Here is a 27,947-nt window from a genome sequence, read left to right on the forward strand (position 1 = left end):
TATATGCAGTGTGCATAAGAATTTGTTCATGATTTTTGTTTTTACTGTAATCTGGCCCTCCAACAGTCTGAAGGACAGTGAACTGGCCCCCTGTTTAAAAAGTTTGAGGACCCCTGCCGGGTCTATTTTAAGTGGCCAGACAATCTTTCTAGTTTGTTCTTAGGTGTATAATGATTTCTTTTGGATTTTTTTTTCTTAGGAAGATGAGATCTTTTATTTCTTACAGTTAAGGCCATGATCTCTTTTTAAAAAGATTTTATTTAATTTTATGTTCTGTTTAGAGCTTCACATGCATGGTAAGGATCTTTATAAGAAGAAGCCATTTATTATTTGATTAAGAACAAAGTATTAACAGTAGCCTCTTCATTTGCATGCATTCATTAGCACCAGAGAGGTTCAGTTAATTGAAGAAATTAACATCTTTTTTTTTGTTTGTTTGTTTTTTTGTTTTTTGCTTTTTTTGTTTTTGGGCCACACCCGGTGACGCTCAGGGGTTACTCCTGGCTATGCGCTCAGAAGTCGCTCCTGGCTTGGGGGACCATATGGGATGCCGGGGGATCGAACCGCGGTCCTTCCAAGGCTAGCGCAGGTAAGGCAGGCACCTTACCTCCAGCGCCACCGCCCGGCCCAGAAATTAACATCTTAATCATCTTCTATTTGACATAACTTGTAATTTTCTATTTACCAATAACCAGTATTTTTTTGTTTTTCTATCTGTTTAGAACTATATGCTGTAGCATTATGTGTTCACTAAATAATTCCTGCATTTCTCTTGAAATTAATCTCTACTTGAAAGTTACCTCATGTATTTTAATTAATCGCTTTTGAAAATTTGCGTTTAGATAATGCCTCTCATCTTCTATCTCCTATTTTAGTGCCTTGTGGCTGGTCACTTCGCTAAGTCTCAGATATTGTTATTAGAATATAAACATTTAGTACCCAGTACTATCCAGGGGTATTTTGGTTCAAGAGTTTTAGGAATTTTAGTCTGTGACGTACCTTATTTTCCCTTCTCTGACTTTAACATTCCCCTTTCCTAGAATTACTGGACTTCCATCTGTGTTTTCACTCATTTATTTATTTAATAAAAAATTAGTTTTAGACACTGTGGTTTATATATTGATAATCCTGTTCAGTTTATGACTTCCTTTAGAAACTTCCTGCCACATGTCTTTTGTGCACATTTTTCTTCAGCTCCTAATCCTGATTAAAGATTTCCTCTTTTTGGGCCAGAGCAATTGTACACTGGGTGGTGCATTTGTCTTGCCTTTTGCTCCCCAGCACCCCAAATGGTCCCCTGGCTTAACCTCATGCAAAACAAACACCTTACCTACTGTATTATATCTCTGGCCCACAGAATGTATCCTATTTTGTGTTTTACACATTTTTGTATATTTGAGAGACACAATTTTGATAAAATGTAACTAAGTGGTCATAAGATTTTTTTTATTATAAGATTTTTAAAGTATGTACCTTGGATCCAGAGTGCTACTCAGAATGATAAAGAAACTGAGTGGACAATATGAATATAAATATTCACACAAATATGAAAAGATGGGTTTAAGAGGCCCAGTGTTCTCAGGTGCATTGGTGGAGATTTAAGAAAAAAAGGATAGAACTAAATGTCCAAGCCAAAGACAACAACAGTGGACCCAAGAGACCCAAACTCTAACAATCTAACCTGTAAATGGGCCTGTTATACTGGCCTGCTGGGGACAAAGGGGAGTGGTATGGGATGCGCTCTGGGAACTTTGGTGGATGGAGGTCAGCACTGGTGGTGGGATTGGCTCTGTTTCATTGTATGTATGAAATACAACTCTGAAGGACTTTGTCAAGCATAATGGTTTTAATAAAATAAAATAAATTAAAGAAAAGATTTTTTTTTTTTTGGTTTTTGGGCCACACCCGTTTGACGCTCAGGGGTTACTCCTTGCTATGCGCTCAGAAATCATCCCTGGCTTGGGGGGACCATATGGGACGCCGGGGGATCGAACCACGGTCCATCCTATGCTAGCGCTTGCAAGGCAGGCACCTTACCTCTAGCGCCACCTTCCCGGTCCCAGAAAAGATTTTTAAAGTCTAGAATAAAATACCACATCATGGGCCTGGAGAGATAGCACAGAGGCGTTTGCTTTGCAAGCAGCTGATCCAGGACCAAAGGTGGTTGGTTCGAATCCGGTGTCCCATATGGTCCCCCGGAGCTATTTCTGAGCAGACAGCCAGGAGTAACCCCTGAGCACTGCCGGGTGTGACCCAAAAACTAAAAAAAAAAAAAAAAAAAAAAAGTAGAAATAGGGGCCGGAGAGATAGCATGGAGGTAAGGCATTTGCCTTTCATGCAGGAGGTCATCTGTTCGAATCCCGGCATCCCATATGGTCCCCCACTCCTGCCAGGAGCAATTTCTGAGCCTGGAGCCAGGAATAACCCCTGAGCTCTGCCGGGTGTGACCCAAAAACCACAAAAAAAAAAAAAAAAAAAAGAAAGGTAAAAATAAATGTATTCCATTTATTTACAAAAAATACAAATTTATTAATTACCGAAGAGGGCCAGCAGATAAACTAGTCACCTATCTAACATAAAGAAATACCCCAAGTACAGTAGCCAATCTTCATGGTTGTCTTTCTGTGTCTAGAATAAAATGCTAAGTATACTTTAGTTAAAGCAGTCAGAGTTCTAATAAGTATGTCTCTTTGTGTTGGAAGAATGTCTAGTCTTCATGGCTCAGGCTCAACCAATTTCTGATAAGCTTAAAACTTTCCTCTTAGCTCTTTATAAAGTCAAATATCATCATTCTTTGTCAGAATCATGGAATTTCTTTTTTTTTTTTTTGCATTTTTAAAAATTCTTTTTTTATAATATCTATTTAAAATGTGATTTTAAATATGTAACTTAAAAATGTGATTACAAACATGATTGTAGTTGGGTTTCAATCCTAAAAAGAAGACCTCCCTTCACCAGTGCCACCTACCCATCATCAACTTCCTCCTCCCACCCCCGCCTGTATTTGAGATAGGCTTTCTACATCCCTCACTCACTGTGCACTCACCACTCTTTTTGGTAAGCTTTGTATCTTGATCCTGTTCTTCCAGCCCTCATCTCTGGAAATTATTTCAATATCTTTTATTTTTCTTAAAACCCATAGATGAGTGAGACTATTCTGTGTGTGTCTCTCCCTCTAACTTATTTGACTCAGCATAATAGATTTCATGCCCATCTATGTATAGGAAAATTTCATGACTTTATCTCTCTTGATGGCTGCATAATGAAATCATGGAATTTCAAATGACGCCAGTTTATGATTGTTCAGAAGTGCCGCCTGTGGGTTATTTCTCTCTCTGACAACAGAATCTCCTCAAGATCAGAAGGCTTAAGTGTAAACCCTGTTCATTGTCTTTGCAACTCTAGCACACTTAATAGATGTTTTCTGGATGACTTATAGCATGGTTCACCAGCATCCCGAAAATGGGAAGAATCCAGATGAAGTGGTCCTTACCTATTCAGCATGTTCTTATTTTTAAAACATTTGTGCATTTTGTTTATTTTGGTTTTCAGAGTTCCGAGCAAGAGGAGCACCCAAGTTCTCAAGCTGCAACCCCTAGCACTGTCACTGAGGTTGATATGGATCTGGACAGCTATCAGATTGCCTTGGAGGAAGTGCTGACCTGGTTGCTTTCTGCTGAGGACACATTCCAGGAGCAGGATGACATTTCTGATGATGTTGAAGAAGTCAAAGACCAGTTTGCCACCCATGAAGTAAATATTTTCTAGCCAATAAGCAAGCCCTGTCCACCTTGGAGTCCCTGCTTCAGTTGGAAGCTTCATTCTAAATTGTATTAGTGAATTAGGCGCCACAAAAAATGTCATGGCTTATTTTAGGACTTGTTAAGAGGGCTTTGTTAGACAATTGGTGTGAGTGATTAACTGCATAGAAATTAGATTTTCAATTTTAATCTTATCACTTCTATGTTCTTTGGAACCATAGGCAGATATCAAGGCAGAGGATTTGCTTGTCATTGCTGAGATATATTTTATAGTTAAGACATTTTACAGTTAAGACATAAGACTGCCAAACAATAATCTTTTTTTTTTTTTTTTTGCCAAACCAAATCTTTAGGTTTTGTGTATTCCTTGCAAAGTGATTGCTTATATACTATGTGATTAAGCAAATGTGAGAGCCTGTGTTCCTGCATAATTTTATATAATGATACTTTTCTCTTATTTTGAGGATTTGTTATTTTTCAGGGAAGTAGACTTTATTTTTTATTAAGCAGGTGTGTGTGTCTGGGAGATAAAGAGTGAAAGAGAGAGACAGAGACACAAAGAGAGATTTTGTCCCATGTGCTATTTTTGCTTAAAATAATAAAAATGACAATATTCCTTAGGTACTTCCTGTTGGCTCAGCATGGCAATTCATTGTATTTTCTCCCAATTTTTTGTTCTCAGTAGAATTCTCAGTAGAATTATTAGCATTTACTTAAATATAGTTGTAGTTCTCATATGTACTATTATCTACTTCGTTCTATTCTTCTTAGGTGAATGTATTTTCTCTGTTCAGTGCTTAAAATTGGATCAAAGTCTACTTATTTGCACTCTAGAGGCTACTCTTTCTTGCCAGCATTGATATTTCAGCATTAACTATTTATGAAGATACTTTTACAAATAGTGGCTCATAGATTTTAATGCTTTACCTTTCCAGGCTTTTATGATGGAGCTAACTGCACACCAGAGCAGCGTGGGGAGTGTCCTTCAGGCAGGAAACCAGCTGATAACACAAGGCACTCTGACAGATGAAGAAGAATTTGAGATTCAGGAGCAAATGACCCTGTTGAATGCCAGATGGGAAGCGCTGAGGGTGGAAAGTATGGGCAGACAGTCCAGGTAAGTGGATTTATCTTATGAAAGCTGTGACACCGTTGAGCTCCAGGCAAAATCTGCACTGCAAACTGGAGAATTCAGATGCCTTGAAACATTTAGCCCTTTAAAATTTTTTAAATAGTTGGGCTTTTTTTTTTATGATCTTAAGCATCAAGTTGTAATGCAGAATGATGGGGGCAAGTGAAGGGAAAGATTTTCATAGGAACATGTATTTTATATATTAAAATTGACTCAGCAATAATATGATATGAGAAGGAAGAAGTGCAAGTGTCTGCTTGCAGTTCTATTTTGTAATATCTATCAAACTACTTCCCTTCCCTACCCCATGGTTCATTTTTTTCATGTATTGTGAACAAAGGCTCAAACTGCAGTCCAATGTGATTTCTACCTATTGAATAAGTAAGGCACCTTCTTAAAGAAACATTGGTTTTGATACAAATAGAAGGTGCCATTATATGCATTAGTTGATTGTGTTCAATCAATTCCATTTAGAGAAGAAATGAAACTTGGGGAGAGAGCTCAAGTGATAGATCACCTGCCTGTGTGGGAGAAGCCTTAGGTTCCATCCCTAGCCCTACATGCCCCCTGATGACTGCCAGTGTAGTCTTGGTGACCCTTGGGCAATCAGCAGCCTGAGATCAGAAACATCAGGCTCTCACCACTTAAATTAAACTCCCATGGAGTGGAACCCCATGGAACCATGGAGACGGACCCCAAGATATAGAGGAAATCTATTTTTTATCTTATTATTTTGGGGTGGCACCTGGAAGTGCTCAGGACTTACTTATACTCCTAGTGGGCTCAGAGGCCTGGATGAGGTACTTGGATCATACCAGGGTTGGCTGTTGTGCCCTACCCATTGTGCTATCTCTCTGGTCCCGAGATCCCTATTTTTAAAAAAGAAAAATATTCCTTAAAATGATTAAATGTGGCGTATTCGGGGCCGGGAAGGTAGCGCTAGAGGTAAGGTGTCTACCTTGCAAGTGCTAGCGTAGGACGGACAGCGGTTCGATCCCCCGGCGTCCCATATGGTCCCCCCAAGCCAGGGGCGATTTCTGAGCTCATAGCCAGGAGTAACCCCTGAGCATCAAACGGGTGTGGCCCAAAAACCAAAAACCAAAAAAAAAAAAAAACAAAAAAAACAACAACAACAACAACAAAAAACGTGGCGTATTCATTTGTGCCATTTTCTTGGTTGCCTTTGGAGAGGGTCAAAACGGTGAGAAAAAGATTTTTTGGGGGGGGTAGGGTGGGGATTTGGGTCCTATTTGGCATTTCTCAGGACTTAATCCTAGCTCTGCGCTCAGGAATCTCTCCTGATGCTGTTCTGGGCAACCAAATGGAAAGCCAAGGATCGAACCCAGGTCAGGTGCATGCAAGGTATGCATCATTATATGTTGTATTGTGTCTAAAACTTTGTTGTCCCTGGAAGGCTGCATGATGTTTTAATGGAGCTGCAGAAGAAGCAGCTGCAGCAACTCTCTGCCTGGTTGACACTCACTGAAGAGCGTATTCAGAAGATGGAAACTTATTCCCTGGATGACGAGTTTACATCTTTGCAGAAGATGCTAGAAGATCATAAAGTAAATCTGCCTCATGTTTCTTTCATAACTTATCAAATAGGAAACAGCAGCACTTAATGTTTGCTGGGACTGCCATCATTAACATAGACCTGATACACATCAATGTTCTTTAGACAATTGGGTGGAATTCCTAGGGATGTGGCCTTTCTGATCCAGAGTGTAAGCACAGGGAACATTGTGCTGTGATGTTTATAGTTCCCTAGTGCAAGCATACGGTGATTATGTGAGTTCCAAGGGAATCTTGAACCTAGAAAGTGGTGAAGTGCCCCAATGTATCTGTGGGGACGGGAAATTAAAAAAGCAAATGCGCTGAGTTTTCTGTGCTTCAACCACTAAAAAATCATTATTATTATTATGGGGCCAGAGTATAGTGGGTAGGGTACAGCCTTGCATGCTGCTGACCTGGGTTTGATCCCTGGTACCACATTAGGTCCCCTGAACCCACCAATGTGATTCCAGAAAATAGAGAGCCGGAGTAAGCCCTGAGTACAACCAGGTATGGCTTACCAACTGAAAAGCAGATAGACTTTTAGATGAAATAATTGCAGTAGTGTTAGCTTATCATTTTGATATACAAAATTATTGTATCTCACAACCATCAAAGTGCCTTAGCCCTCCATCACTGTGCTTTTGGTACTTCTAATTCACCTCTTCATTCCATTTCATTCATCATTTATAGAAAACCATTGTTTCTTCCTTAGAAAAGTATCAGACCCTGAATGAATAACTAAAATTGATGGAGAATTTAATTTGATTACTGATCTAGGATATATCTTCCATCTGGCTAAAAAAGAGCAGTCTCCTTGCAGATTGTTTGAAAACATTGTATCAATCAATGCAATATTGAATCAAGATAACTGACTTAACTTTAGGGCAATATTACATGCAATTCAAGCAGCCCCTGATACGCTGTTGTGGTATTTACATAAATTACATATCTGCATTTACTAATGAACTACCATGCTCTTACAGGAAGACAGAAGGGAAGACATCTCTATAAATCCTTAATTACTTTTCTTGTTATCAATAGGTACCAAGATACTAATAATCAGAATAGCTTCTGATATTCAAGTCTGACCTTGTCTCACCACTTAATTTATGCTATGTATGATGTTCTTAAAAAAATGATCTAATGGACCTGGAGAGATAGGCACAGCTTTGCCTTGCAAGCAGCCGATCCAGGACCAAAGGTGGTTGGTTCGAATCCCGGTGTCCCATATGGTCCCCCGTGCCTGCCAGGAGCTATTTCTGAGCAGACGGCCAGGAGTAACCCTTGAGCACCGCCGGGTTGCTCAACAACAACAACAACAAAAATGATCTAATGCTGGATATTCAAATTTTGCATGTTTTTGGACTGACTAATTCTAATTTCTTAGCTTCACTTCCAGTATAAACACTCTCCATGTTTATGCTACATTTTGAGATATCTGTGTTCTAAGAAAAAATAGTGCCAATGTTCCATATAAATCTGTCACAACATTGCATTTTTTAAAAAAATAGCTCTCGTTCATAATGAAATGTAAAGGTGTGTAATGGGCTTTTTTTCATTAGCAGAACACTTAGTGTAATGATTGGAAGTGAAAACATGATGCCTCATTAAGTCTCCTTAATTACTATGGACAACTGTGTGGATTTTAAGTAGGTAAGGAGGAAAGAGTAGAAATAATGGTTTTGCCTTCATTTTACCTTCAGAGTTTGCAAAGTGATCTTGAAGCTGAACAAGTGAAGGTAAATTCATTAACTCACATGGTGGTGATCGTTGATGAGAACAGTGGTGAGAGTGCCACAGCTATGCTCGAAGACCAGTTACAGGTAAGCATCATTGGGAAGTTTTGGGGTCTGGAACCCACTGACATGATTTCCCTAGTTTTCTTGCCCTGTCTGCTTCTTTGCCAAAGTAGCATAAGTGAGTATAGTATAGTCCTTTTCATTTGTGCTTCCATGATTTAGGGGTGCCTGGAGTACCTAGATATTTTGGGTAGTTGGACCACCCCCAGTGAAGTACAGGGATTACCCTTGACTCTATGCTCAAGAATCATTCCGAACAGTGCTTGGGGGACCCTATTGGGTGTTGGGATTTAATCCAGGCCTGCTGCATGCAAGGTAAATGCCCTATCCCCACTGTACTTTTGCTATGGCTCCCAGAAATAGCTGGATATTTATTCCTCCTTTTCAGACTTTGGAGTGAATGGCAGATGGCTCCAGCTTCCTTGTGCATAATAGAAACAAGATTTATACTATGTAGAAATGTTTCTACTAAGAAATAAATAGGAAAATAGCTCTATTAGCAACTCATGGATTTCCTTCCCAGGCATTTGAGACTTTGCTTCGTGTAGATTTCTAGACTCCATGTAGATCTGAATTTCTGGGGTTGGGGTCCAATGAGCCTTTGCTATGATGATTGTATATTTGTCTCAGGCTTGGGAATTTAGCTTTGTAAAATGTAATATCCCTGGAATATTTTTTTTTAACAGAACTATTGTGTTTTAGTGCTGGAGAGATAGTATAGTGGATAAGGCCTTAACCTTGCATCTGACTGACCCAAGTTCTATCTCTGGTTTACCATTTGATCCCCTGAGCTCTGCCAGAGTGATTTTGAGTTCAGAGCCAGGAGTAGGCCCAGAACACAGCCAGGTGTGCCCCAAAAAACCCAAAAGCAAAACTATAGTATTTCTTTACATATGTGTAAAAAAAATTGTTGGTATTTTTTTGGAACAATAATTACATTCACTAGTAAAATGTTCCAGTCTAAAATATCAGTAACTTTCAGAATAAAATTGTGTCACGTGACATTTTTTTGGGGATAACATTAATGTTGGCTTGTGGTTGTTTGACAGGGGTATCTAGTTATGGCACTATCTGAGAGGTTATCATTCCTGAAATACCTTTTTACAGTGTGGAAACTGAAATTCAGAGAGGTTAGATATTGCTGCTCAGATTTAAATAGACATTGACTTAGAGTCCTGAGGTCTGAGCCACTCTGAGGTCAACTTTTTCTACCTTGTACATTCCATAAGATGTATTTTGGAATGAAATAGCAGAAGAGTAAACTATGATCTAAATAATTATTTCTCTATTAAGTAGTACAGAAAAAAATTTAACACTGAGAAAAATTTACTGGAAAGTCACCCCAAGGAATGATCATTTAAAAATTAGCTTGTCTGAAGAAAAATAGTACTATCACATTTGTAATAGAGCAATAGCACAGTGGGGCGGGCCTTTGCTTAACACACAGCTGATCAGGGTTTGATCCCTGGAATCCCATATATATAGTTTCCCAAGTCTGTCAAGAGTGATTTCTGAGCAGAGAGCCAGAAATAAACCTTGACCTTTGCTGTGTGTGGCTGTAAAACTAAAAAAAATTTTTTAGTTTATTTAACATTGCAAAAACTTAGAGGATTGTTTCCATGGAATGTGCAATATAGATAACCCAATCAAATAAGCATTTACTGATCCTATAGACATCCAAAACATTGCTTATATATGCAGTTATATATAATTGCATTATAATGTTAGTTTTACAGATGAAAATTTTCTTGGAATGTATAAGGTGAGCCATGATGTTTGATTATTGACAACCATATTAAATAAATGAGAACCTGAAAAACTTTTTTTTTAATAATATCTTTATTTAAACACCTTGATTACAAACATGATTGTGATTAGGTTTCAGTCATGTAAAGAACGCCCCCTTCACCAGTGCAACATTCACACCACCAATGTCCCAAATCTCCCTCCTCCCCACCCAACCCCCGCCTGTACTCTAGACAGGCTTTCCAGCTCCCTCATTCATTCACATGGTTATGGTAGTTCTCAGTGTAGTTATTTCTCTAACTGCACTTACCACTCTTTGTGGTGAGCTTCATGAAGTGAGCTGGAAGTTCTAGCCCTCCTCTCATTGTCTCTGAGGATTGTTGCAAAAATGTTTTATTTTTATTAAAACCCATAGATGAGTGAGCTATTCTGCATCTATCTCTCTCCCTCTGACTTATTTCATAATATATTATTTCATAATATATTCCATGTACATCACGTATAGGAAAATTTTATAACTTCATCTCTCCTGACGGCTGCATAATATTCCATTGTGTATATGTATCACAGTTTCTTTAGCTATTCATCTGTTGAAGGGCATCTTGGTTGTCTTGAGTCTGGCTATTGTGAATAGTGCTGCAATAAATATAGGTGTGAGGAAGGTTGTCTTGAGTCTGGCTATTGTGAATAGTGCTGCAATAAATATAGGTGTGAGGAAGGGATTTTTGTATTGTATTCTTGTGTTCCTAGGGTATATCCCTAGGAGTGGTATAGCTGGATCGAATGGAAGCTCAATTTCCAGTTTTTGGAGGAATCTCCATATCCCTTTCCATAAAGATTGGACTAGAGAGAACCTGAAAAACTTAAACTCAAAGAGGATGTATTTGCTGTGTTTTGAAGATAACATAAAGCATTTCAAATTCATATGAAGTGGAAAGTGCAGGCATTTGGGAACAAAAGACATGAGGTAGAATTCTAGTTGTGCCCTTGCCTCAGTCTGAAATGTGAAACAATGAAATTGTATAAAAATTATTTTTATTATCAGTAAAATTGCAGGATTTATTATTTTAAATAAATATAATGAAATATTTTTACATGTTCTATTCTATTTTTAAAAAATAGTTGCCCTAACTTTAATGATTCTTTTAAGTCTGTTGTAAGACTGTTGACATAAACTGATTTTTGCTTCACTAGAAACTTGGTGAACGCTGGACAGCTGTGTGCCGCTGGACTGAGGAGCGCTGGAGTCGGTTACAAGAACTCAATCTATTATGGCAGGAATTGTTGGAAGAACAGGTATGAAATGGACATAATATAGAAAAATGGATGGTCAAATCTAACACCATATTTAATGATGGTTTAGGTTGCATGAGTTGAGACCAAATGCAATGTCTGAATTTAAGAAAACTTTCAATGGGATTATTGTTCACTTAATTATGGAGATTTTAAAATAATTTAGAGAACTATTTCCAGATATGACTAGTGTATGGCCACTTGATGTGTGGCTATGACTGACATTCCACTCTCCCTTTCTGTTCTAAATCTCCTTCTCTGCTCATGTCCTGGGTCACTCTTGTTAGCCTTTTCTTTAATTGTTGGTGCCCAGATCAAGTCTCTGCATTTTCACTCATCTTTCTCAGTGCATGGCACACCATGGCTGCCTCATGGGCGACTGTCTGGCTTTTCAGAAAAGGTTCGATTTTATTTGTTTTCTCATCTTTGTGTATTGTATAAGGCATGGATGGCATTGACTCTGTCACTGATCATTTTATCTTGTCCCAAAGAAATATCAAGCCTTAGATATCAATTCCAAATGTTCTCCACCACTGTCATGCTTTTATTATAGTTTAAATATATGATATTTAAAATGCATACATTTTAATATGTATATTTTAGTATAGTTTTCTGTTGTGCTGCTAGAGTTTTTATTATTTTATTACCTACCCCACTGATGAGGAAAGCAGTCATATTTGAAACTCTGGCTTTGCAGTATTGGTCTTTTAACTGCCTCTGCTGTTACTTGTAAAGAGATAGGTTTTAAACTTGTAATTTGACTTTTCTCTCCTTCTACCTTTGAGTAAAGGACAGGACAAATCAATCTGTAAGCTACTGCTGGCTGAATTATTTCTTCATTTACCAAGAATTCTTAAGACATTGGATGTGCCAGTGCACCTGACCTTGCACTTTCTGGGAAGGGTCTTTAAACCATTGAGCCATCTATATTACTGGCTCTGATCTTCCTTTTGTCTCTGTGTAGTTATTATGTGATGCTTTTTGGAGACTTGAATAACTGGATATAACTGGTTTAGTTCACCTTGCTCTCTTGGAATTTGGTAGAGTTACCCAGGTGTGGAGGTCAATGTCAAGTTCATTTTTTGCAAATTTGGGAAGAATGTTTTGAAGAAAAATGAGTTTCTGGGCCACTCAGGCCCAAGAAATATTTTTTTTTTTTTTTTTTTTTGCCACACCTGATGATGGTCAGGTCTGATTCCTTGCTCTGTGCTCAGGGATCACTTCAGTCAGTGCTCACGGGACCCTATGTGTTGCTGGAAAATGAACTTTCATTGGGCTCCTGCAGGGCAGACACTTTTTTGATATCTCTCAGTCCTTGTACTTAGGAATTTTAAGGTGAGTTGGTCTTTAGACATGAAGTTGCTCCTATCATAGTTAAGGGTGAAACCTTTAGTAAAATTAAATGACAGGTATGTCAACTTGATTAGCTGAAATACCAAGGATTCCCTAATTATATTGCTAACTTTAGTTATTACTTACAGTGCTTGCTAAAGGCTTGGCTAACTGAAAAAGAAGAGGCTTTAAATAAAGTCCAGATGAGCAACTTCAAAGACCAGAAGGAATTAAGTGTCAGCGTTCGAAGACTGGCTGTAAGTGTTGTCAATGGTCAATACAGTTTAGTGACTATACATTATAGTCATTGCTCAGCTTTAAGTAGCTAGTTTTGAATGATTATATTTAAGTATTAGTTCATTGTGCACTGAGTACATTTTACTATAAAACACATTTTGGGGGGCTGGGGCGATTATATAATGAGTAGGGCATTTGTCTTGCATGTGACTATCCCAGGTTTGATTCCGAACACTCCATATGCTCCCTTGAGCCCACCAGGAGTGATTTTTTTTAGTGAAAATCAAGAAGTAAGCCCTGAACATCACCAGGTATGGCCCATAAAACAAACAAACCCAAACAAATAAAAAACATAAGACCAGGCTAATAGTATAAATGCCTACAAGAGGACTATTCTAGTAATACTAAAATATTAGATTTTAAAGGAAGACATGGAAATGAAGCGCCAAGCACTGGATCAACTGAGTGAGATTGGTCAGGATGTGAGTCAATTACTTGATAATCCCCGAGCATCTGAGAAGATCAGCAATGACTCAGAAGAACTAACTCAGAGATGGGATTCCTTGGTTCAGAGACTAGAAGATTTTTCCAACCAGGTATCTTTTGCTTTGGAAAATACGTGATTCTACTAAGTAGAAATAAAATGTCAAGTTAAATTTATATGAGATAAAAGATTATTTGGCTAACCTGAAAGGTCAATTCCTTTGACTCAATCTACTCAAAAAATCAAGATATTGGCATATGAAAATCTTTAGTTTTTAAAAATAAACTTTAATTTAAAAATATATTCATGTCCAATATTTTTAACTCTAGAAACTGATAACGAATTCTGTTCTATGTCTTTAAATATGAAATAACATAAAAATGGTATCTGGAATTGATTGAAAATATGTGTTTGGGGTCTGGAGTGATAATACAGCTGGTAGGAAATTTGCCTTGCATGTGGCAGATGCTGGTTTGATCCTTGGAAATCTATATGGTTGCCCAGCTCTGCCAGGAGTTATTCCTGAATAAATAGCCAGGAGTTAGTCTCAAGAACCACCAGGTGTGGCAGCAGAAGAAAGCAATACAAAGCAGAACAGAGCAATGTATTTACATGAATGTCTACAGATGCATAGTTCATAATAGCCAAAAAAGCAAAATAATTTAATTGTCTGTCAACAGAGGGCTGATGAAGCAAATTATAGTTTAGTTATATACTGGGATCTAGATTTATTTGGCATAAAAATGAAGTATTGAGAAAGTAATTATTCAGGCCAATGGAAAACAAAAAAGAGCAGGGACAGCCATTCTTATATCAGACCAAATTGCATTCAACATCAAGAAAGTGATCAGAGACAAAGAGGGTCACTACTTACTGATCAGGGGAACATTAGATCAAGAAACACTAACCCTGGTCAATATCTATGCACCAAAAATGAAGTATTGATATATACTATAACATGAATATACTCTGAAACTATTATTATACTATGTAAACAGAGTCACTCACAGTGTGATTCTATCCATAGAAAGTGCCCAAGGCAGACAAATTTATATAGAGAGAAAGAATATGAGTGGTTGCCAGAACTGGTGAGAATGAACCATTCAGGCTTATGGGTTACTTTCTGCAGTGATAGAAGTATTCAAGAGTTAGAAAGACTTTGTGAATATATTGGTAGCCATTTCACCAGTGAAATTTGTGATTAATAAATTCTAAAGCAATAGAACTGCTATGAAACAAGAAAACTGTGGCTGGTCTTTATTCCAGGTGACTCAGGCTGTAGCAAAGCTGGGAATGTCCCAGATTCCTCAAAAGGAGCTTTTGGAGACCATTCAAATAAGAGAACAAGTTATGACCAAAAGATCAAAGCAAGAACTGCCTCCTCCTCCTCCCCCCAAGAAGAGACAGATTCCTCTGGATATGGAAGCGAAGAAAAAGTGAGAATATATAGAGAAACCTCCCAAATCTATACCTAATCCTACACGTAATATAAAGTATGCTGTTATATAATGTATATTGCATTTGACACTTGTGTTTACTAGTCATAGACAAGCTGAGACTTAATTGTGACTTTACAACTGCTGGACTACTGAGAAATTCCTGAATTGCCTGTATATATTTGGCTTGCTGAACATTCGAATGTCTCCTGAACATTCCTTTTTCTCTGTGTAGTTTGGAAAATGCTGGGATATACTTTTCACTTCATGTCTCATCTTTTACTTGGATGGATATGAGTCTCCAGGATTTCTTTTCACTATCACAACTCCAGTGTTTCTGCTTCAGATATATTCTTTTTCATTTTTCTTCCTCTTCATGTTATTAAAAAAATCTTTATCCAGGAAAGAGTAAAGCAGCTCTCCCACCCATTCTTTCTTCTATCACTGGAATCAAAAGGTTTTGTTGTACTGATTTAAAAAAAAAAAAAATCCTCAGAGGGCCTGGAGAGATAGCACAGCGGTGTTTGCCTTGCAAGCAGCCGATCCAGGACCAAAGGTGGTTGGTTCGAATCCCAGTGTCCCATATGGTCCCCCGTGCCTGCCAGGAGCTATTTCTGAGCAGACAGCCAGGAGTAACCCTGAGCACTGCCGGGTGTGACCCAAAAACCAAAAAAAAAAAAAAATCCTCAGAATCTTGGGGAGAAGAAAAATCAGTTGATATATATTTGTATTTTGCCTCATTTCAGGTACCAGGTTAAATTGAATCTTGGGTACAGTGCCTTGTGTGTATTTCAGCAGTTAGTCCTCAAAACAGCCATTGAGTAGTAGCATGCTCTTCTTTTCAAATGGTTCCCAGTGCAGATAGAATGAAAATGCTGTAATTTCCCCAACTGAACCTTTGACACACAGCAGGCTTACCTTTTTTACTACTGAATTTTCATCTGGATGATAAGAAGGCTGTGTTTCTATCCTTTCAGGACAGCCCCTTGTTCAACCAACCTGCCTCCATGGTGCCAACAGTAGTAGTGGAACTTTAACTTTTAGAAGCAAGGCAGTACATGGGCATAGACGTCTGACAGTGATGACATATCCGCACCCCCCCACGTCCTTGAATCTTTTCTTTCCTGAGTACTTATATTTTGCCAGGTGTTTTTGGCAGTGTGTTTCATGAGGGATGACCTAGCACATTTGGAAGCAGTAAAGGTTGTAGGACACTAGAGTGAGTAACTCTAGAAATCTTTATTTAAATACAATTCTGTCTCAGAGGGTAAGTTCTGCAGCTGGAAATAGAATACTGTCCCCAAAGTGATTTTAGTGCTTAGGTCATTGATTCTCTCATGTTGCAGCAAGTCCAGAGGGAGGACAGTCTTACTGGGATGTGGGCTTCAACATCCTGCTTTCTATGTCTCTTTTTTCCTTAGCACGTTGGCTTTCACCCTGAAGCTGGCCTTTTTTTGGTTCTAAGATTCTGCTGGGGCACCAGAATTGCTTCCTTGTCTACTCTTATTTGTAGACATGAAGGAAATACAGTTCTTTTTTGTCTTCTATTTTACTTTTTAATCAGGAAGAATGACTTATTTTAGGGAGAAAGTAAGATACCATCCAACTTCCCTCATCACACTTTCTGGCTTTTTGTTCCCTGGAGATGTGATCTATGAGATCCAGAGTCTGAGTAAGAAGTAAGAAAGTGAGCAACCAACTTGTTCTCTGGTCCACTGTTGACTAATGCAGTTAATTCCTGAGCTTATCCAATTTCTTATAATAGAAGACAGATATTTCTTTTTCTCAAAATTATTGTTGTTTTATTTTCTCCTTTGGAGGTGTAGTTGGACTACATTTGGCAGTACTCTTCTTCTGTACTCAGGATCACTTCTGATATTGCTGAGGCTCAACTCTGGGCCTCTTACATACAAATTATGTGCTTATTTTTTGATTTATTGATCTAATCCCAAACTAATTTTTTTTGAAGGGGATATACCTGGTTGTACTCAGGAACTTCTTCTGGGGATCAAACTTGGGTCTCCAACACACAAGAATGTGCTGACTCCACTGAGCCATCTCTTTAGCCTCCAAAGTTATTTTATACCCAGCCTTCAATGCCACTTCCAAGTTTATGCATGTGTGCTAGCTCTGCTCTCAGCATGATGTCGAGTGGCCCCACTCCTTTTCAATATGGCACCTTTTTAATTTTGAGATCAGGTCTCTTCCTTACTCAGGGTGTCCTTAATGAATTACTCTTTTTATTGGGGGGGGGTCACACCCAGCAGCATTCAGGGGTTACTCCTGGCTCTATGCTGAGAAATCACTCCTGGCAGGTTCTGGGGACCATATGGGATGCCCCGGCATCATTCGAACCAATGACCTTCTGCATGAAAGTCGATCCTGGCTTGGGGGACCATATGGGATGCCGGGGGATCGAACCACAGTCCGTCCTAGGCTAGTGCAGGCAAGGCAGACGCCTTACCTCTAGCGTCACCACGCGGGCCCCTTAATGTAACATGCTTTCTAGACCCTTTCAGTCTGATGTGGAAGCTTCTGATAACTGATGTTAAAAATGGGTTGTGGGGTCAGAGATAACACAGCAGTAGGGCGATTGACTTGCATGCAGCTGACCCAGGATGGGTGGTGTTTCGATTCCTGGCATCCCATATGGTCCCCTGAGCTTGCTAGGATCTATTTATTTCTTTTTTTTTTCTTTTTTTTTTTTGGTTTTGGGGCAGTGCTCAAGGGTTACTCCTAGTTCTAGGCTCAGAAATCGCCCCTGGTAGGCACAGGGGACCATATGGAATGCCGGGATTCGAACCACCGCCCTTCTGCATGAAAGGAAAACACCTTACCTCCATGCTATCTCTCCGACCTCGCTAGGAGCTATTTCTGAGTGCAGAGCCAACAGTAACCCCTGAGTGCCACTGGGCTTGACCCAATTTCCCCCCAAAGAAAAAGGTGGTCTGAGCAGATAAGTGAGCCCTACAAAAGGGCTTAGCACAGTTGATACAACATGATTCTGATAGGGGGCAGTTCATTGCCTTCTTTTTTTCTTTTTTTTCAAGGGTGGAAAGATACTTATTTTCTCTCCTCTGGAGAACTGGTAATAGGCCAGAACTCTTTGCTGTTTTGTGGCTTTTGAATCATTCATCTGCCCTCACCTGAGAGCCAGATGGGTGCTGAGGTCCATCTATTAATGGACTTCTCTTTGAGAATTAAGTGGAAGCTGGATGCTAAAATTACAGGAGGGGATTGATGCTTCAGTGACACTCAGAGCCCTAGTCATTTGCTTAGAATCAAAAATACTATACAAAGCATAAAAGAAATTTATAATGAAAAAAACAAATATTCAGAATTCCATTGAAACCCTTGGAACCTTGGAGTCCCCAGCCCCCCAAATTGGAACTAGCAGTCTGTGCTCACATAAAAGTACCTAAATATATCCACAGTTGTTTTTAAAACATCATGTGTGGAGGAGATTTAAGAGGACAGAGTGTCTCTGTTTGGGGCTGGAGCAGTGGCACAAGTGGTAGGTCGTTTGCCTTGCATGTGCTGACCTAGGAAAAGGTTCCATCACCGGGCATCCCATATGGTCCCCCAACCAGGAGCAATTTCTGAGCGCATAGCCAGGAGTAATCCCTGAGTGTCACTGGATGTGGCCCCAAAAAAGCAAAAAATAAAATAAAACAAAACCTTTAATAACTTTGTGGCATGAGGCAGTTGTGTAAGACATCCTTGGACTTTATTCTTTCATTAAGAGGACCAATCATAAGATAATCTTTCAAAGGTTTTTGTGAAAGCTACAAATTAATTAGTGCACCTGGTATCCATCAAAATCCATTTTTTTCTTTTTCTTTCTCACCAGGGTTTAGACCAGTCTTTTCCATCTACTTTCCTCCTTTTCTATGTCACTCTCAGTTTTGGCTCTTAATACCCCTATCTCTCACTTTCCTCCTCTTCATTCTTTTTTTTTTTCCTTGTACACTGAAGAATAAAGACAGTCATGTCATCCTGTGCCTAAATCCCTTCACTGCTTCTCAATTGCCCTTTTGTTAAATTCATATTACTTAATCCATCCTGGAGGGTCTTCCAATAACTGGTTCCATGGTTCTTTGCCCCATTGTCATCTGTCCCTTCTTGACTCAGTATTCATGTCACACCTAACTACTTGCAAGGCACAAAAATTGTAGTCCTATTATTTCAGTGTTCCCCCTTTGTAAGGAAAACTATTTTTCAATGCACCTTTTCTGCTCTTGGAAGCCTCACTTCCTTATCAGAATACGAGCTGGCTTATTTCTGCTGGCTTATTTCAGTTATCATCTGGTTCATTTCTTTGTTGAGACCTACAACTTTTTGTTGGCCTTACAAGTCTGAGAGAGGCCTGGGACCATGTATACCTTCATATCAAGAGTCCTGTCTGGTGCTTGATGGATAATTTTCAATCATTACATACTAAATTAAAGAAGGCATTGCTTAGGAATATTTGTACTTAATTTCTGCTGTTCTCTAACCAAGTCTGTTTTTCTTTTCACTATCTACTTGACTTTGTAAAAGCAAAAGTGAGTTCATTTTTGTCTTTGTTTCTGAGTTATAACTGCCAATGCTCAGGGCTTATTCCTGGCTCTCAGGGTTCACTCCTGGTAGGAATTGGGGTCCCAGAATCGTGTGCTGGGGATCAAACCTAGGTCAGGCATGTGCAATGCAAGTTCCTTACATTCTGTACTATCTCTCTAGCCCAAAAGTGATTTTTTATAACGCTGAAAAAAATCCTTTCATACTTAATGATTGTCTTTAAGTGTTTGCTGACTCCCCCCACCATTTTCTATCCCTTACATGTAAATATGTGGTCTTATTTTGCATGGTTACTATTTTGGGGAATTGTCAGGATTTTCATGGAAGAGATTATTTAGAAAGCCATCTGTTGTCTGTTTTGCTGGTTCTCTTGTTTAAGCTAAGGAACTCGGGTAAGAAAATGAATGACAGTAGTAACACATGCATTTCCAATCAGGTTTGATGCAGTGAGTGCAGAGCTGTTAAACTGGATTTTGAAATCAAAGACTACCATTCAGGCCTCAGAGATAAAGGAGTTTAAGAAGATGCAAGAAACTTCAGAAGTGAAAAAGAAGTTGAAGGTAAAATATAAAATAAAAGTATTCTAGTGAATAAAATATTTCACCAGGATAGATTTGCTGTTGGCAAAAGGATGTGATGTGATCTTAGGGTTTCTTGTGAAATAAATGTAAGCTGTAAGATAGTCTTAGAAGATTATAGGAAATTTGAATACATTCAAGCTGCCTGGGGTCAGGTCCCTGTGAGGAAAGAGTTTTTCTTTCTTTTTATTAACCATTTAAATGTACAGGGAGGAGTGTTTCACTAAGGTGATTTAGATATGAGGTTAGTTTCATAACTGTGTGAGCTTAATCTCTTACCAAATAATTTATGAATTTATGCCTGAGAGATTTTACTCTCCAAATACAGGAAACTATTTCAGATCTTAAATTGTCTTCAATGTAGTGTCTTTAGAGAAGACATATAGTTAAAAAAAAAAAAAGTAAAAACACAGACTTAACACTAAAAGCTGGTGGGAATTTAGCTTTTCAATTCTGTCTCCTTCTAAGTGTTTTGGAGGGAGTGACAGGAAACTCTAATAATGTGTGTGGCTGATTTTTCTCTGGTTTTGAGATCTTTTCATGGACTCGTTGGCCTTCTAGAATATATTGATACTGTTATCAACCATTTCCATTGGAATTGGTACAGGATTTTGGAAACATTGACATGATGTGTAATATGTTGACAATGGTTAGAAAGTAGGAAGAGCTAGAGGCAGTGAGAGATGGATTCTAAAGGGGCTCAGAGCTGGAACTGGGACACCCTGAAGAAAGACATGAAGTAGGTTAGTGTGTTTTGACCCTTGGAGCAAATATTTTAATTTGTTCCTTAATATGGTCCCCTGTGCCTGCCAGGAGCTATTTCTGAGCAGACAGCCAGGAGTAACCCCTGAGCATCGCCGGGTGTGGCCCAAAAACCAAAAACCAAACCAAAACAAAACAAAACAAACTTGTATGTAAAATTTGTAGAGGGTTTGGTTAAGGTTGAACAGGTAATTTAGGTTCAGATTCTGGACAATCAGAGTGTTAGGGTGAGAAGTTGAGGCTTTTTGCTTCATTTAATTTTCAGTACATTAAAGGTATCAGTATTGATTGTGATATCAAAGTTCAAACAAAGAATATGTTTCTTTTCTCATCACACATACTTTATAAGCAGCATTTGCTTTTTCCTTCTTAAATTTTCATAATCCTCTTGGCTTCTGTGACCAGTGAGCTTCTACATACATACATATATATGTATATATAAATACACTTGCATATGCATATACAGAGATAAATACATATATATGTCATCAAATTTCTCTCAGGTAGCTATTAATAGCTTTCCATCACTGTAGGGACCATTGATAAATGCCATAATGCTACAGCAAACAAGAGCCTTCCACATGACTCGAACAAAATTATGCAATTTTCAGCAACATGGATAGAACTAGAGATTTTCATGCTGAGTGAAGTTAGTCAGAAGGAAAGAGATAGTTGCAGAAAGATCTCTCTCTCTCTCTTATGTCAATTTTAAAGATACACAGAAAGATACACAGTATAGCAATGTAAGTCCCAAAGCAATATAATGGGAGAACTGAGCCAAACATTTGGGTTGGGGAAAGGTAGGTTAGTAGGGACAGATCTTGGTGAGCTCTGGGGAGGGTACACTGGTATGTGGCATTGGAATTATATGCATGTGAAACCATTATTAATAGCAATATAAGCCATTAATCTCAAAATTTTTTTAAACTAGGCCCTCTTTCTATCTCTCAGTCATCCCCATTCCTTAACATAAGTCCAGGGTGCCTGCCCTTCTGACTTCTGCTCTTTTCTTCCTTCATCTTAGACTGTTGTCTCTGCTCAGGATGCCTCTTTGTTAAGCCTCTGGACTGTGTTGCTAAAATGCTGCTTCTTGAGGAGGCCTTCTTTCACCTCATTAGGTGAAATTATTAGGAAGAATTAAGTAATTCATCTCTTGATTACCATGTTGCTCCAGCCAGACCTCTGTGAAAGACTTTATTGCATTATGTCATCATTTGTTTATATGCCTGCTCTGCATGCTTAGAAGGTGGAGATAATTTCCCATCCAACCTTGTATGATCAGTGCTCATTGAAGTTTATAGATTATAGAAGGAGAGCACGGTGACTGTGGCAGGAGGAAATGTGAAGGAATGATAACCTTGGAGCACTGTTCAGAGAAGCAAACATGAGAACTGTTTTGTTTTCTATCATTTCATATACTTACAGTTCTGAAAGGTGAATACAAGATGTTAGTGTCATTTGACAACACAATTCTCAAAAGCATTAAAGTGGCAGTGAATCAGAAAATAACATTGATCTTCATGGATCAAGTTCTGTCTAATATTGATAAGTTAAATTCTCTACTTTATGATCTAGGAGCAATTTTACTTCTGCATATTTTTGCTTTAATGTTTGAGTGAATAAAAGGACAGATGTGTTTCTATGACAGAATTGAACATTCTTCTGCCTTTCCCTATTATTTTTAAATTCATTTATTTTGCTTAAGACAATTCTAGTAATAGGTACCAAAGGATTAGACCAGTGGTGGTGAACAAGTTCGACACAAAGAGCCAAAATTTTAAACTGTGAGAGTCAGAGAGCCACACCACGCAGTGACCTGCCAAAACAGACAAACGCTCACACAAAAGCATATAATTTTCACAATAATATATGAAACACATATTGCATTTTGCCATTTTGAGTGCGGGTCAAAATCCTTCAGTGACGGTAAGGGTGTGCTGCGTCCTCCACACTAAGAACTCACGGCAAGATGTGACCCAACATGTGCCACACGGGTCCCCCGCTCGCTGGCCCGTGCAGTTGTTTCCGAGGGATGGGAGACGGGGCAGGATTCCGCGCTCGGAGATCTCTCCTCAGAGGTCCCTCCTCAGAAGCAGCAGAACAAAATGCAAACTTGGCAAAGAGCCACAGGATACAAAATGATGATGAGAGGCAAAGAGCCGCATTCATTTTGGCCGGGAGTCGCATGCAGCTCAAGAGCTGCGTGTTCGCCACCCCTGGATTAGACAAGTGTAAAGGAGAAAAAAAAAAAACAACAACAAAAACAACTATTGCCTTCAACTAGAATTTTTCTTATGAATTAGGAAAAGTTCAGTTTCATTTTGTTTTAGTGAAAGAATACCCCACCTAAACTTACGTAGTATTAGAGTGTAAATTTTCTAGTGCACCACAGCCAAAAAAGTAGTAAAAATAAATTTCTATAAAGTAGAAATCACTATATAGTAGAACCTCACTATGATGGTGGCTTTTTGTATTGATAATCAGTTTAGCAAAAAGAAATATTCTACCTCAGACTCTCATTAGTATTTCCTATTTTTTGACCAAAATGCTTATTTTACTTAGGCTTATTAAAGTTTATATGGCTCAAAATTGAGTTGCTGAAATTTTTTATAGTGTTTGTTTCTATGGAAGTTATAAGTAAAATTTTTCTTTAGGTTCTCTAGTTGAAATAATGTAACTTATTTGAAAGTATTGGTTGCCTTATTATGAATGCTATTTGAGTAGTATTTAATAATTATTATTGGGGAGTAGGAGACATTTATGACTACACACACTCATGAAAACACACAAACCGGAGTGTGTGTGCATGCGTGCGTGTGTTCAAGTTCATCATTTTTCTTGGTTTATACTAATTCTGGACAAATATTGCCTTTTCTTATTCTCAAAATATCGGGACATTGAGAATACCAAAATGACAGAGACATCAACATTAAAATGAAGAGTTTCTCCTCAAATAGAAAAAAACCAAAATGTTTTAATTTGGGACCGGGCGGTGGCGCTGGAGGTAAGGTACCTGCCTTGCCTGCGCTAGCCTAGGACGGACCGCGGTTCGATCCCCCGGCGTCCCATATGGTCCCCCAAGAAGCCAGGAGCAACTTCTGAGCGCATAGCCAGGAGTAACCCCTGAGCGTCACAGGGTGTGGCCCAAAAACAAAAACAAAAACAAAATGTTTTTTTTTTTTTTTTTTTTTTTTGGTTTTTGGGCCACACCCGGTAACGCTCAGGGGTTACTCCTGGCTATGCGCTCAGAAGTCGCTCCTGGCTTGGGGGACCATATGGGACACCGGGGGATCGAACCGCGGTCCGTCCAAGGCTAGCGCAGGCAAGGCAGGCACCTTACCTTTAGCGCCACCGCCCGGCCCAACAAAATGTTTTAATTTGAACATTAAGACATACTGTCATGTTTATAAATGTTATATTAAGTATTTTGTGTTTGAAATTTGCATGTATAAGAACATGGATTTAATTTAAAATTTAAAAATAATAAGGATGTGGGCTGAAATAATACTATTGTGGGAGGGTGCTTGTCTTGCACACAGCCAACCTGGGTTCGGTTTCTAAAACTTAAGATGGTTCCTCCATGGACTTCCATGAGTAATCCTTAATTGCAAGGTCCAAAAATGATTTGGAGGCTCAAACTTTTCCTTCTGTTTTATTAAATTATTATAAGTAATATCATTTACTAGTTCATTTGATTCAATTTATGGTGTAGCATACCAAGGCTATATAGGTGAATTGACATCTTTAGTCAAAACACGATTTAAATTTTACTCTGTTAATCTGAACTCAGAATTTTAGTGTGCTTAGTTTTCATTGAAAATAATCCCAAACTCTTATACTGCATGGTTAAATTTACCTTTTAAAATTGAAGCATATTCTGAGATATGAAGATTTGCATGGATTAGGGAAACTTTGATTGTAAAACTTAAGAAAATATGGTAAGTCATTATATATGCTCATTAAATAGCTTTTTAAAATTATATTGAGAAGAAAATTTTCAGTGTTCTAATATTGATACTTTATTTCCAGAGATTAGAAAAAGAACAATCAGAAAAAAATGCCAGATTGGAAGAATTAAATGTAATAGGACAGAGTCTTTTGGAGCAAATGAAAAAAGGTGAGACTTGAATATTTTTTATTTTTCTTTAGACAGTTACATTAATATTTGTAGTTTGAAACAAATAAAAAATATTTGTTTTAATAGTCTACCACCCTAATTGTTGGTTAGATTTTACTTTTATAGGCAGTAGAAATTGTTTTTTCAAATAAAATCATATGTTGAAACTGATCATATGAAATAGATTAAAGCAAATCGTCGTTTTGTACAGGGTTAGGGAACTTAAAGGAAACAGTGGTGCCTCAGCAAAACAGTTAAAATCTACTAGCGTAGAGGATCATTTTCTTTCTTTCATTCTTTTTTTTTCTTTTGGTGCCACACCTGATGGTGCTCAAGGATCACACTATGCAGTCAGGAATGACTCCTGTGGACTTGGGTGACCATATGGGTTGTCCGGGACCACTAAACCCAGGTCAACTGCATGCAAGGCAGATTTTCTACCCACTGTATTATCTCTCTGATCTTAAGAATTCTTTTATAAGCAAGGTCATACTTGTTATTATTGGTACTCAAAGTCTACCAAAATCATATCTTATGGTACTTAGTGTACAGCATGCAAGACACCACTTAATTGATTCCCCTGACTCTATTGTAGAATATTTAAAATTCATATCTGAAGTGAGGGAGGATAGAGGAAGAAAATATTATTGCGATATTACTTATAAATCAAATTATACTAAGATAAATTCCTTAAAATAATTTCCACTGATGTCAGCAGATAATTGACACGATAATTTTGTATATACTTCTTTATTTGCTATAACTTAATGTCCTTTATTGTAAGCTCATTACTTATTCCCCTGATGGCAAATACTTTGAACAGTCACAGACCTCTAAGGGATAATTGGGAATATTTGTTTGAAAAGAATCAGCAAAGAAGTAGTTTTTAGTAATTTTATTTTTTGATTTCTGGAAAATATAAATATATACAGAGCAAACAGTTTAGTCAACTTTGTCATTATTAACTCCAATAATTATAACTATATTTTTCCATGAATGATGTATGCTTATACTAAATTTTAACTCATTGATGATTTTCAGTTTTTGCAAATTTAAAACATTTTCTCTTGGTAGGGACCATATATATGGTATTTGGGGTGGGTGGAATACACATCGGGCCTCTCCCAGTCATAGGATTTTTTATTTTTGGTTTTGTTTTTATTTGGGGCCACACCTGATGATATTCAGGAGGTACTTCTGGCTCTGCACTCAGGAATTATGCCTGACAGGCTCAGGGACATTATGGGATGCCAGGTCTCAAACCCAAGTTGACTGTGTGCAGAGTAAGGCTATCAAGGACAACCTCTACAATTGTCCCAAACAGCTTTTCCTCTTCTTTCCTGAAGTAGCTGCAGGATTCAGTTTTATTGACAGTATCTCAGGGTTTGTTTTCATAGGAAATTGTTCCTTTGTTTATATTGTTTTTAATTTATATATTTTAATTTAAATACCATCATTACAAGGTTGTTCATACTAAGGTTTTTTTTTTTTTTTTTTTGGTTTTTGGGCCACACCCAGTAACGCTCAGGGGTTACTCCTGGCTATGTGCTCAGAAGTTGCTCCTGGCTTGGGGGACCATATGGGACACCGGGGGATCGAACCGCGGTCCGTCCAAGGCTAGCGCAGGCAAGGCAGGCACCTTACCTTTAGTGCCACCGCCCGGCCCCATACTAAGGTATTTTTAACAGATAAAGTTGTTCATGATTGTACATAGAATCTTCACCAATGCACATTTTCTGCCAACTACAACTATAGTTTCCCTCTCACCCACCCTCTCCCAACTGCCTCTGGTGCAGGCATTTTGCTTCTTTCTCTTTCTACTCTCTCTCTCTTTTCTTTTATAACATTGTAGTTTGCACTACTGCTTATAAAGGGCGATCATAAATATTCCTTTCATGTTAGACCCTTCTCTGATCTAACTGCACTCTGTTCTTTGTTACAAGCTTCCTACATGGACTGGCCCTCCTAATCCTCATCTCTATTGGATATCATCTTCACACTGTCTTTTATTTTTCTTATATCTCTCCAATGATTGAGATTAGTTTATTTGTCCCTCTCCCTCTGATCATTTCATTCAGCAGGGACTCTCATTTACACCCATGTGTAAGCAAATTTTATGACTTCATTTTTTCCCAATGGCTGCATAGTATTTCACTGTGTATATATACCAATGTTTCTTTAGCCACTTATCTCTTGTCGAGCTCCTGGGTTGCCTTCAGATTCTGGCTATTATAAACAGTGCTGTGATGAACATAGGAGTTCAGAGGGCATTTTTGTAATGTGTTTTTGTGTTCCTAGGGGATATCTCTAGGAGTGGTATAGCTGGATCATAAGAAAGCTCAATTTCCAGTTTTTTAAGGAATATCCATATTGTTTTTCAGAAAGGTTGGACTATAATACACTTTCACCAGTAGTAAATGAGAGTCCCTTTCTCCCCACATTTATGCCAGCACTGACTGATCTTGTACTTTGTGGTGTGTGCCAGTCTCTGTGGTGTGAGATGGTATCTCATTAGTTGTTTTGATTTATATCATCTCCCTGGTGATTAGTGATGTGAAGAATTTTTTTTTATGCCTTTTGGCCATCTGTATTTCTTCTTTGAAAAATCTGAAATCATTAAGCATTTATTTAGTATAACACATGTATGCAGATTTACAAATGTGACATCATGTTAATTTTGGTGGATTTTATATAAAATTATATAAAATATAAATTATTAGGCATGATGTGTTAAAATTAACTAAAAATTGCATTCTATTTTGAAACTAGAAAATAATAGCTGCAGCTCTAAAAATTTACTAGTAAGCTCTAAATTGCCTTCAAACACTTTCTTAAGTTTTTGTGGCCAATCCGGGTTCAATCCCTGGCATCTCATATGTCCCCCTGAGCCTGCTAGGAGTCATTTTTTGAATGCAGAGCCAGGAGTAATCCATGAGTGCCATTGGGTGTGGTCCAAAACAAAACACACAAAACAAAACAAAAACAAAAACCTTCCCATTTTATCTAAATTGAGGCAGAATGCAAAATACTATTTTCATAGCAGAAAAATATTCTGTTGTAAATATATGCCCCTGAGAAAAATGACATTCAAATCTTTAAATTATGTTTTCATATGGTTCAAAATATGTTGATTAATTATTTTAGATAGTATATATACAT

The 27,947-nt window shown here is 38.1% G+C and overlaps 1 protein-coding gene across 1 annotated transcript in view; it reads left to right on the plus strand.

Annotated features, from left to right (window-relative positions):
• The window catches only part of UTRN (utrophin), a 576,171-nt gene that overhangs the window by 159,868 nt on the left and 388,356 nt on the right, over window positions 1–27,947 (plus strand). Inside the window, 10 exon segments of the mRNA XM_049789386.1 lie at window positions 3,553–3,753; window positions 4,697–4,878; window positions 6,308–6,458; window positions 8,151–8,270; window positions 11,187–11,288; window positions 12,767–12,874; window positions 13,271–13,450; window positions 14,605–14,774; window positions 19,768–19,891; window positions 24,701–24,788. Coding sequence (XP_049645343.1) covers window positions 3,553–3,753; window positions 4,697–4,878; window positions 6,308–6,458; window positions 8,151–8,270; window positions 11,187–11,288; window positions 12,767–12,874; window positions 13,271–13,450; window positions 14,605–14,774; window positions 19,768–19,891; window positions 24,701–24,788 — 1,426 coding nt within the window.

The sequence above is a fragment of the Suncus etruscus genome, chromosome 15 (assembly GCF_024139225.1).
Source record: "Suncus etruscus isolate mSunEtr1 chromosome 15, mSunEtr1.pri.cur, whole genome shotgun sequence".
In the NCBI taxonomy this organism is placed as follows: domain Eukaryota; kingdom Metazoa; phylum Chordata; class Mammalia; order Eulipotyphla; family Soricidae; genus Suncus; species Suncus etruscus.